The 12,558-nt window shown below is 37.9% G+C and overlaps 1 protein-coding gene across 1 annotated transcript in view; it reads right to left on the reverse strand.

Moving 5' to 3' along the window:
- The window catches only part of DNAH2 (dynein axonemal heavy chain 2), a 194,813-nt gene that overhangs the window by 174,291 nt on the left and 7,964 nt on the right, over positions 1-12,558 (reverse strand). Inside the window, exons 2-3 of the mRNA XM_007952352.1 lie at positions 11,891-11,952; positions 9,263-9,433 (exon numbers count right to left, since the gene is read on the reverse strand). Of these exons, the coding sequence (XP_007950543.1) occupies positions 9,263-9,433; positions 11,891-11,952 (233 nt within the window). The remainder of the gene's footprint in view (positions 1-9,262; positions 9,434-11,890; positions 11,953-12,558) is intronic.

Genomic DNA, 12,558 nt, shown 5'->3' on the forward strand with positions numbered 1-12,558 from the left:
GACCCCTCCTTGAGTTTCTGAGGCAGTATCACTATGGAAGTAGATTGCCCCATCTTCCTTCTGAGGAGTGGCTGGTGGGTTTGAACCGCGAGCCTCTTGGTTAGCAGTCAAATGCCTTAGGCACTACGCTACCAGAGCTTCTAAATTTTATTATGCTTGATAAAAAGTGTGTATAGTGGTGGACCATGAAGGGGGAAGTTGGACACCCAACACTCTCCTGGATTTGTTACCAATTCGTCATTCTGGTTTGTCCTGGACTGTCCCAGTTTTGGAGCCCCTGAGTGGTAGTGCAAACAGTTGCTGCTAACTGAAAGGATGACATTTTGAGTCCATCTAGAGGCACTTTGGAAGAAATCCCTGTCAATCTGCTCTGAAAACTCAGCCACTCAAAGCCCTATGTAGGGCAGTTCTACTCTGACACACATGGACTTAGCGTGAGTCGGAGTTGACAGCAATTGGTCAATTGGTCCCTGGGTTTAGCATGGAAAGTCTCACATCCTTAGAACTTTCTCAGTTACAGGCAAACCAGGGTGGTTGGGCCCCCTAGTTCTAACTTCTGTCCCCTCCCCAGCTGCTACCATCATTCAGTATTCATGATTGTTGTTGGTATGTGCCATGGAGTGGGACCCGACGACCCCGCCTTGGGTTTCCGAGGCAGTATCACTATGGAAATAGATTGCCCAGCCTTCTTTCCCAGGAGTGGCTGGTGGGTTTGAACTGCCGGCCTTCTGATTAGCAGTCAAATGTCTTAGGCACTATGCCACCAGAGCTCCCTCAATATTCATTAGCCACTGCCAACCCAGAGAGGGTAAAAGAAAAAAAAAAAAAAAAAATCAGTTGCAGTGGAGTGACCCTGATTCAAGGCGACCTCAACTTATATGCGTCAGAGTGTATTCCATCGGGTTTTCAGTAGCTGATATTTCAGAAGTAGACAGCCAGGCTTGTCTTCTGAGGTGCTTCTGGGTAGACTCGAACCTACAACCTTTCAGTTAGCACCCGAGCATGTGAACCATTTGCACCACCACCTTGCTGGGCAGTGGATACAAAGTGAGAACATACACTCTCCCTACCATACAGCCTCCATGAAATCTCTTGTTTACATTTAAGAAGTATTAATCATAACTGGGACTTTGAAAAAACTAAATTAAAAACAAAAAATCTTATTTTCTTTTACTTACTGTGATAGAAAATCTGAGAAGTTGGAATAGTGTAAAAAGACAGGAAAAAAATCATACTGGCATATTTCCTCTCAGTATTTTTCCTACACATTTCCCAAGTCAGAGTGCCACATCTTTCACCCACAGAATGGCTGGTGGGTTTGAACTACAGACCCTTCATTTAGCAGGTGAGCACTTTAGCCACTGTGCTGCCAGGGCTCCTCATAGAGAGATACCTGGATGGAATTCTTTTACCGAATCAGAGATGACGATCCATTACACTTTCTGCATAATTTGTTGGAACGGACGAAATACTTCAGTTATGGGAAAAGCAGAAAGGAGAAGGGCTAGAAGTAAGAGACTATTGGCCAGGGTTTCTCATTTCAGTTGCCGGTACTCTTTCCCTAATTTTCATTTCCTGGTGAGTTGTTATTGTTGTTTACTTTCATACAGTTAAATTTAAAACTTCAAAGTTTCTGACTCCTACATGCTTTGGAAGGTCATTTTTTCTAATCTAAAATCTAATTCACCTGTTTTTTTCTTTAGTACTTTTCTAACTACTCCTTACAATTTATTTAATTTTTAAAACTGACAATAAATCACAAATAAGAAATTAAGAACCACCCATTTTCCCACTACTCAGAATTAAATTTTGGTATTTGGTGTTCATTTTTTAAAAATACTAACAACTATTATTTTTGTTAAAATGATATGTTATTGTAATTCCTTGAAACAATGCAGAAAAGTTTAAAGTAAAAATACTCCATCACCCAGAAATTATTGTCATTAGATTAGAGAAAACATTATTCCAGACACCTTACTATAGATATATACATATATTTAAATAGTTCTTGTAAAATAGGACCATGTTATTTTAAATTAAAAGTATCAAATTTAGTTTTACTTGAAGTTAATAGAATGAAAATTAAGTAAGCATAAAAGAATTGTGGAGTTTCAAATAAATGTTTTTATTCAAAAGAGTGAAGATCCCTTTCTAAGATTATAAAAAGGAGAAATTATTAAAAAACAAGTAAGATTTAGGTTTTATTACTACATTTCAATTTTAAGTTTTATTGAAAGATATTAAAAGATAAGGGTATTAATGTTCTTACACTCCTTTCTCATTTCCCCACCACTTCCTAATTTTTGTTATAGCGTTTTTATAGGATGATATCCCTCTCCAGGTTTATAACATTCACATTCTACAGCATTATTCTAATGCCCAAAAACCAAACTCACTATCATCGAGTGGACTCCAACTCATAGCGGCTCCCATTGGGTTTCTGAGGCGGTAAATCTTTACGGAAGTAGATTGCTCCATTTTCCTTCTGCGGAGTGACTGGTGGGTTTGAACCACCAACCTTCTGGTTAGTAGTCATATGACTTAGGCACTGCACCACCAGAACTCCTTTTATTCTAATGCCCATGGTTGTTTATTTAAATGAGTGGAATGTTCATAGATTTTCTATTCCTGAGTTTTTCATTTGAGTTTTTTTTTTTTTTTTGGTCATGTAATAAGTTTATTTCAAAGATATCCAGAATACTGTTCAACAGGTATCCAGTTCAACAGAGTTAAATTCATTTTTCAGAGGTTGGACTTCTTAAAATGCTGTTCTTACCTGTTTTATGGATGAACTTAAGCATCCTTATTTCTTAAGCAGTTGGCATCTTACTATAAAGAAAGGTGCAGCAAATCCAGATCCAAAGTACAAAGTCATCATAATTGGTAAACATCACTTGTTTTCCACTGCAAATGGCAAATTCTTCCCTGGACCCTCCTCATAGCAGCTCCTACAGACCACAGAGGTGGTTAACTTCTGCATGTTCTGGCCCAACGTGGCTCTGGTAGAAAGTCTGGATTCCATGCTAATTTGAAATTCTCTTCTGCGTTTTACCCCTTTTGATCAGAATTCTTCGACGGAATCTTTGATCAAAATCTTCAGTAATGGCAGCTAGGCACCCTCCAGTTCTTCTGGTCTCATGATAACTGTGGTAGTTTTTCATAGAGGCAAATAGCCACACATTTCATTTCTTCCTCCTATTCCTGCATTTCTTTCTTCCTCTATTACTCCAGATGAATAGAGATCAATTATACCTTGGAGTCTGATTCATCTCTTGATAGGTTTCGGCTGATGTTAGTTTTGGTTGTGTGTGTGTGTTTTAAGTGAAACAAAGACATTTACTGAAAGCATAAGAAACATTTGAATGATGTTAGCCCACACAGAATGAAGTCCACCAAATCCCAAAGTTTTGTGCATTTAATGTAGGGTTCTTCCAAGATGAAAATGACTGCCTACTTGTTGCCTTTATACTTGAACATCTTGGCTGGGAATAATACTCATAGTCACACTGTTTTGCCAGTGAACTCTGTAAGTATGGTTCCACTGAAAGTTCGGAGAGGTATGAGACCAGACGGATGTTTCTCCTTGGTGAGTAATCTGCTTTTCCTGGCTAGAGTACTAATGAAATATTCCCAATTTTTGTATTTTGGGAAATAATTCAGATCCATAGAAAATGTGCAATAAAGTACAATGAACAATAACATACCCTTCATCTATATTCACTAATTGTTAACATTTTGCCACATTTGCAAAATCTATTCATAGGCTGGACCATTAGAGAATTCATTGCAGACATCATGTCACTGTTGTTGTTAGGTGCTATCAAGTTGGTTCCAACTCATAGTGACCCCATGTACAACAGAAAAAAACACTGCCTGGTCCTGCACCATCCTCACAATACCTGCTATGCCTTAGCCCATCATTGCAGCCACTGTGTCAATCCATTTTGTTAAGGGTCTTCCCCTTTTTTGCTGACCCCCTACTTGACCAAGGATGATAGCCCTCTCCAGGTACTGGTACCTTCTGACAACATGACCAAAGTAGGTGAGATGAAGTCTGGCCATTCTCATTTATAAGATGCATTCTGGCTGCACTTCTTCCAGGGCAGTCCTTCTTCTGGCAGTCCAAGGTATTTTCACTATTCTTTGTCAACACCACAATTCAAAGGCATCAACTCTTCTTCAGTCTTCCTTATTCATTCTCCAGCTTTCACATGCATATGAGGCAACACAAAATACCATGGTTTGGGTCAGGTATACCTTCATCTTCAAAGTGACATCTTTGCTCCCTAGCACTTTAAAGAGGTCTTTTGCAGCAGATTTGCCCGGTGCAATATGACATTTGATTTGTTGCTTCCATGGGTGTTGACTGTGGATCTAAGTAAAATTAAATCCCTGACAACTTCAATCTTTTCTCCATTCATTGTACTCTCATTTAGTGGTTGTGAGGATTTTTGTTTTATGTTGAGGTGTAATCCATACTGAAGACTAGTCTTTGCTCTTCATCAGTAAGTACTTCAAGCCATCTTCACTTCAGTGACCAAGGTTGTGTTATCTGCATATTGCAGGTTGTTACTGAGTCTTCTTCCAATCATGATGCTGTGTTCTTCTTCATATAGTGCAGTCTCTTGGATTATTTACTCAGCATACAGATTGAGTTAGTATGGTGAAAGGATTCAACACTGATGCACACCGTTCCTGATTTTAAACCATGCAGCATCCCCACGTTCTGTTCAAATGACAGCCTCTTGTTCTGTGTACAGATTTCTCATGTGCACAATTAAGTGTTCTGGAATTCCCATTCTTCACAACGTTATCCATAATTTGTTATGATCCACATAGTCAAATGCCTTTGTATAGTCAATAAAACACAAGTAAATATCTCTCTGGTATTCTTTACTCTCAGCCAAGAACTATCTGACATCAACAATGACATCTTTTGTTCCACATCCTCTTCTGAATCCAGCTTGAATTTCTAGACGTTCTCTGTCAATATACTGCTGCAACCGCTTTTTAATTATCTTCAACAAAACTTTACTTGTGTGAGAAATTAATGTTTTATTTGCATGTGAAATTAATCCTTACATTCGTCTGTCAGTTTGTTGTACTGTGGTAGCTTGTGTGGTGCTGTGGGGCTGCAAGTTATGCCACTGGTATTTCAAGTACCAACAGGGTCACCTGCGGTGGACATATTTCAGTGGAGCTTCCAGACTAAGACAGACTAGGAAGAAGGACAGGGTCATCCACTTCTGAAAACACTGGCCACTGGAAACCTTATGAATAGCAGTGAAACTTTGTTGTTGTTATTAGGTGCCAACAACTCATAGCGGAATCAAGCTCTGACTCACAGGAGCTCATAGAGAGCAGAACAAAACACTTCCTGGTACACACACTGTCTTCATGATTGCTGGTATGCATGAGTCCATTGTCTATCTGTCAGTCCATCTCAGTGAGAGTTCCCCTCGTCTTTGCTAACCCTCTACTTTACCAACATGATGTACTTTTCTAGTGATTGGTCTTTCCTGACAATATGTCCAAAGTAAGCAAGCCCACGTCTCACTATCCTCACTTTTAAGGAGCATTTTAGTTTCATTTCTTCTAAGGCTGATTTCTTGATTCTTCTGGCAGTCCATGATATATTCGACATTCTTCACCAACACCATAAATACTACACCCTTAACTACTTCAGGATATATTTCCTAACAAAAGAGGATATTCTCCAACATAACCACATGATAATTACCATACTCAGAAATGTTAATTTAATATAATACATTACATAATTTACAGTGCATATTCAATTTTTTCCAGTTGTCCAAATAATGTCATTTATAGCTTTTTTCCCCCAGCCAGGACTCAATCCAAGATCACACATGGCCATGTCCCCTTAGTCTCCTTTAATTTAAAACAGTTCTCCAGCTCTCTCCCTCTCTCACGGCATTGATAATCGTAAATAGTCTAGGCCAGTTGTTTTCCAAAATGTCCCTCAATTTTGGATGTCTAATTGTTTCCTCATTATTAGAGTCAAGTTAAATATTCTTGGCAGGAATACCACATGTGATGTTTTGAAAGATTAATTTCTTTAAATTTCAGTAATTTAACTAAAATGTGCATTGATGTTAAGCATTGTATAGCAAATTTTGCTGGCATATACTGTGTCCTTTCAATTCCCAGAATCAGTTCCTTTTTCATTTCAGAGAAATTCTTTGTATTTTAAGTTTCCTTTTTGGGGGGTTCACTATTGTATACTAAATCATCTGTGTATGTCTTTCATATCTATTAGCTTCTAATTTGCTGGCTGTTTTTCTTCTGCATACATTATGATTAAGTCAAGCCTTTCCCCTATGTCAATGACCAGATCTGCAGTGACAGCTATTTAGTTTCTTGATGTTTCTAATCTACTAGTTTGGGAGCATACTGCTTTGTTTCCTTAAGTCTGCAATCTCCCTTTTATTTCATTCTCAAGTCTTATCATTTCACCATTCTGCTTTTTTAAAAAATTAGATTCATCTTCTTATTAAGTGTACTATATCATGATGCTGTTGTAAGGAATTTCTTTTTGTTTGTTCAGTTATTTTCTTCTTTTGCATGCTTTGTTCCTTTTACTTCCCTGATGTAATAGGTTTGCAGTTGTCATGTAATTTCTTTTCATTTTTCTCTCACTTTGCAGCTTTGTGAATTCATTTTTTTGTTCTGATGTAGTGTGGATGACTCCTTGACATCCCACTGTGAGAGAACAGTTTATTTTCCCCTCGAAGTCAAAGGGAAAAGGCTAGGTATTTTATGTTTTATTCACTTTTCTTAAGACTAAAAGAACAATGAGGAGTGGGCAGGTGAGTAAGACTACACTGAGACAGTATAAAATTTTTGTTACAATATGTGAGGTCTTTTTTCTCTTCTGAGATTTTGTTAAATGCTCTAAATAAGACTCAATTCATTAGATGAAGGTGCACCAGTCCTGTTAGGGGACTGGTTTCCTTGATTCAGTGTATACAGGCCTTTCACTGATTGTCCACTTTGAAAATTTATTAGATAAGATTATGCTTCTTTCTTTGTTTCACTATGGTTTTCTGTTGTTTTTATTTTTATTTTCTATTTTTTGCTCATTTTATCAGGTATTTAAGGGTAATAATCTTTAAGGAAGTTTCAATTGGCCATCTTAATTCAGAAGTATACAAGTAAGTCTGTAATCTATTTAGGATGTATTCCATCATGCAAAATAGATTTTTTTCCTTATGGAGTAATTTTGTCTTCCATATGCTTCTCAAGTCAATTCATTGAATAATCATCACCCTTCCCAACAGATTTTTAAATGTCATTATTCATAGAAAATATTTACATGTATGTTTTTGTACTTTCTATTTGGCTCCTTATAATGTATATTCCTCCTGCCCCAGGACCACTCTGTTTCAATCACTGCAAAGTAATAAAAGATTTTCATATTGACAACTCTCCCCCATTATTTTCCTTCTTCATCATTATCTTTATCATTTGCAGGTATTTTTCTGGATATATTTAAAACCCTTTACACAAGTGATATAGGCTCTGTTACATGTGGGCACTTTGATTCAAGTTTCATTAAAATGATACATTTTTTTTTTTAGAGGAATTGATCTTTATAATATTAAGATTCCGGCCCAGAAACAGGTTCATTATTTAATCAAATGTTTTCTCATGGCCTGCAAGTTGTTTTCCTCCATATTGTTTTTGCAAATTTTTTGTCCCTTTTGTGAACAAATCTTTTTATTATTATGTTTTATAGATGATTATTGCCAATGTACAGAAACAATGACCTGTTTTTGCTTTTGTTTCATATGGAAAGCCTCACAAACTGTGTCATTGTTGCACAGCCCATGCAAACGTTCATTAGCATTCCAATTTCTGTATATGCACTGCCAATAAGAGCAAAGCAATAGCCTTTTTCTTTTCCAATATTTTATTTCAAAATTTTCAAACAGACAAAGAAGTTAAAAGAATTTTACAGTAATCACTGGTACACGTACCACCCAGATTCTACATTAACAATTTACTACATATCTGTTTTTTAACTCTCTCCCTACCCTTGTTTTTTACCCTTCTCTAATGCCTCCTCTGGAAGGAGCTTGGTGGTATAGTTGTTAAGGCATTTGGCTGCTAACCAAAAGGTCAGTGGTTCAAACCCACTAGCTGCTCCGTGGAAAAAAGATGAGACAGTCTGCTTCCATAAAGATTTATAGCCTTAGAAACCCAATAGGGGTCTCTATGAGTTGGCATCGACTCGACAGTAGTAAGTTTGGTGGTTTTGGAATGTACCCTCCAGCACCCTGGTTGGTGCAAGAGTTAAGTAGCTCATCTGCTAACCAAAAGGTTGGAGGTTTGAGTCCACTGAAAGGTACCTTGGAGCCCTGGTGATCTACTTGTAAAAAGTCAGCCACTGAACACTCTATGCAGCACAGTTCTACACTGACATGCATGGGGTTGCCATGAGTTGGAATCAACTCACCAGCAACTTGTGGTAGTGGTAATAGAATACTTACCTATCTAAAGCATAAAAGTCTTCAATACTCCTCTGGGATAGAGGCCAAATGTTTTAGCATAACATATAAGGCCCTTTATAAGCTGACTACAACTTCCTTTTTAGTACCATTTCCCATTATTTCTCTTTTCTTTGTATGTAAGTATTCTTTACCTGAATAGCTCTTTTTTGGCCTTGATGAAATCCCACTTGCCCTTCATCCCTGTTTAAATGTTACCTATACCATCAAACCATCCCAGAACTCTACTGGCTCCATTAGCTACTCCCATCATGCTCTGTCTATTCATCACCACACCAAAAAACAAACCAACTGCCATTGAGTCGATTTTGACTCATAGCAACCCTATAGGAAAGAGTAGAACTGCCCCAGAGGGTTTCCAAAGCTGTAAATCTTTACAGAAGAAAACTGACTCATCTTTCTCCCACCAAGCAGCTGGTGGGTTTGAACCACTGACATTTTGGTTAGCAGCCAAATACCTTATCCACTATACCACCAGAGCTCCTTTCATACATCACAGTATATTGTAAATATTTGTTCATATGTCCGTTCCCCATCAGACTAGGACATCATCACAGCAAAATATTATCTCATCATTCCACGTATCTTTGCTGCTGAGTAGGGTGCCTGACACACTGGGACTCAATAGGCCTTGAGGACAGGAAATAACAAGTGCTAAGGATGACAGAAATGCATGTGACCCTCAGCTCCCTGGAAGACCACCTTTGAGTCTGGAAAAATGGAGTACCCACCTGCACAGGCATGCCCATATCTAACTTCAGCCCAAAATAAGGGTCAATATAGATGGTGAGGATGGGCTCTGAAGGGTCCTGGGCAAAGCGCTCCAGAATGGCATCATGCTCCTCTGTCCACGTGGCATCCGCCAGTCCTGTCAGTGTAGCTCGAGAGATGAAAAGGGGCTTCTACAGAAAGAGAGCAGACAGAAAGCCAAAGCAGTTAGGGCTGTTAAGATGAGTCACTGCTCCCACCCTCAATGGAATATGAGGACATGGAAGACAAGAGGAGCATGATGCCATGAAAGCTGAGCAAGAACTGACTGATAGGCTTCAAGCTTTTGAGGGAACAACATGATTCTCTTGTCTCTAAGAGTCAAAAAGAGACTACATCATAGAGGGAAATATGGGTATTGTCTCCCAACACGTTTCATTTATACTTGTGGTTGAAAGAACATAGTGTCAGGCAACCCTCAACATCAAATAGATTAGACAGAAAATAAATTCTAACTGGTGGCTAAAAATATTAACCTGCAGAACTCTACTAAATAACTTAATGACAATAGAAGACATAGCTCAGTGTACTTAAAAAGTCACCTCGCCCTTCCCCCAGGACTCCTGGAAGAAGAAAAGGAATCTCTCTTACTGAAAGTTTCCAGGTCAAGAAAGTAATAATAGAAAGTGATCTAAAATCTTTGCTATATCAAGACACAGATGAACAAATGAAAAAACACTAAGACTCCAAAAAATAAAGGAACAAAATGATATGGATAGACATATTATAAAAAAGAGAAAAAACAAATATGGAAAAAATGTTCACTTTCACTTGAAATCAAAGAAATACAAATACTAATGAAAAAAAAGATACCATTTACTGCCTTTTTTTTATACATAAAGTCTTTGCTAAACTGGTAACACCCAGTCCTAAAAAGAGCTTGTTGCTAGTGAGAATGTAAAAAATATAAATAACCCATTTGGAAAGCAACTTGGCATTATGCAACAAAAACATAAGAAATGCCCTTTACCCTTTGATTCTATAACTCCATATATAGGAATTTATCTTAAAGAAATAATATTAAATATTTCAAAAGTATTTATTTGTAATATTCATCACAGTATTGTTATACCCAAAAAACAAACCCAAACCTGTTGCTCATATCAATCTTACAAGACAGAGCAGAACTGCCCCATAGGGTTTCCAAGGTTATAAATCTTTACAGAAGCAGACTGCCACATCTTTCTCCCGCAGAGTGGCTGGTGGACCCGAACCACTGACCTTCTGGCTAGCAGCCAAGCATTTAACCACTGTGCCTCCAGGGCTCCTTCACAGTATTATAATAGGACCAAAAAATTAGAAATGGCAAAACGTTCAAGAATAATGACTTTATCATGGTACATACATCTAGTAGGTAGTCTGGTGGCATAGTACCTAAGGCATTTAACTGTTAACCAGAAGGCTGGCAGTTCAAACCCACCAGCCACTCCTTGGAAGGAAGACTGGGCAATCTACTTCCATACAGATACCACCTCGGAAACCCAAGGAGGGGTCACTGTGAGTCAAGATTGACTTGACGGCAATGAGTTTGGTTTTGGTTTTGGTACATACAGCCATTAAAAATTGTATTTACAAAAAGTATACAATAATATGAAGAACGATAAAATGTTTTATGAAGAAGTTTAATACAAAATTGTAATATATTGTACAGTTATCATATGTAATGATATATATATAAAAGGAGCTCTAGTGGCACAGTGGTTAAGGTATTTGCCTGCTAACCAGGAGAGGACAGTGGTTCAAACCCACCAGCCACCCACAGGAGAAAGATGAGGCAGTCTGCTTCCACAAAGATTTACAGCCTTGGAAACCCTATGAGGGTCACTATGAGTCAGAATCAATTCAATGGCAGTGGGTTTGGTTTTAGGTTTTATATATATATATAAACAACTCTCAAACCTATGGCCAAAAGGAAAGGCATTTATCAAAATATTAATATTGGCTGTGTCTGGGCAATAATGCACTGAGTTTTATTTTCCCCTTTTTCATTTACTTTTCTGTCTCTTCCAATTTTTCTCTAATGAGTACTTATTTTTTTCACCACCATCCTTTTTTTTTTCAAATGTCAAGGTCACAGCTCTACTCTTCTAACTCAGGTAACGGTGGGGATGGCTAGCCTCTGATGAAACTTGGAAGTAAAGCTATAGGGGTCACCTAGTGCCAATTTCTCAAGGTGGCTTCTGTAAATTCTTTAGCCAAAAGTGAGAGATGAAGGAAAGGAGGAAAGTGAATGTCTGAGAAATTAGTATCCCAATTAGGAAAATATCTTCCAACTTGTTCAACTTGTTCAGATGTTCACCAATACAACTGAGAAAGCTTGTCATGATTTGACCCAAGGGAAAGGAAAGACAGCTGGAAAACCTGTTTCTCACTTAAACTTCTCCTCTCCTAGAGGGGTTGTGGGGTGGGGCTAGATAACCTTGTCCTTTACTGAATGAACTAGACTCTGAAGTGAGCAGGCTATACCAATAGAGAATAAGCAGAAGGAAGTGACACATTAGAGAGAATTCTTCATATACCATTCTACAACATATCCTTTGATTCACCAGTTCTTGGGAAGGAATATTTTCTCAGTGAACACCCAAACCTACCACATCCCTCTCAGCAGCCTCTAATTCTGGTTTTGGTTCTTCAGGTTCCTCAGGTAATGGCTCTGAAAAGAATAAAGGTATAAAACTGAAAGCATTCCTCAAAAAGTTAGAATAGACTTATCATGTGACCCAGCAATTCCACTCCAAGGTATACGTACACCCAAGAGAATTGAGAACAGGTGTTCAAACAAAAACCTATACATGAATATTCATAGAAGCATTATTCATAAGAGCTAAAAAAGTGGCAACCACTCAAATGTCCATCAAGTGATGAATGGACAAATAAAATGTCCTATGCCCATATAATGGAATAGTATTTAGCCATAAAAAAGAAATGAAGTATTGATACATGCTATAACATAGATGAACCTTGAAAACATTATACTAAGTACAAGAAGCCAGTCACAAAAGACCACATATTATATGATACCATTTATATGAAATATCCAGAGCAGACAAATCCATGGAGACAGAAAGTAGATTAGTGGTTGCCTAGGGCTGAGGGAGTTGAGGGGAAAAGGGGTGTGACCGTTCGTGGATATGCAGTTTCCTTCTGAGGTAATAAAAATCTTCTGGAATTAGAAGTGGTGATAGTTATACAGCTTTGTCAATATTCTAAAAACCACTGAATTACATATGAGGACATGGAAGACAAGAGGAGCATGATG

This window comes from Orycteropus afer, unplaced genomic scaffold, assembly GCF_000298275.1.
Source record: "Orycteropus afer afer isolate SDZICR_OR568_19922 unplaced genomic scaffold, OryAfe1.0 scaffold00330, whole genome shotgun sequence".
Lineage (NCBI taxonomy): Eukaryota > Metazoa > Chordata > Mammalia > Tubulidentata > Orycteropodidae > Orycteropus > Orycteropus afer.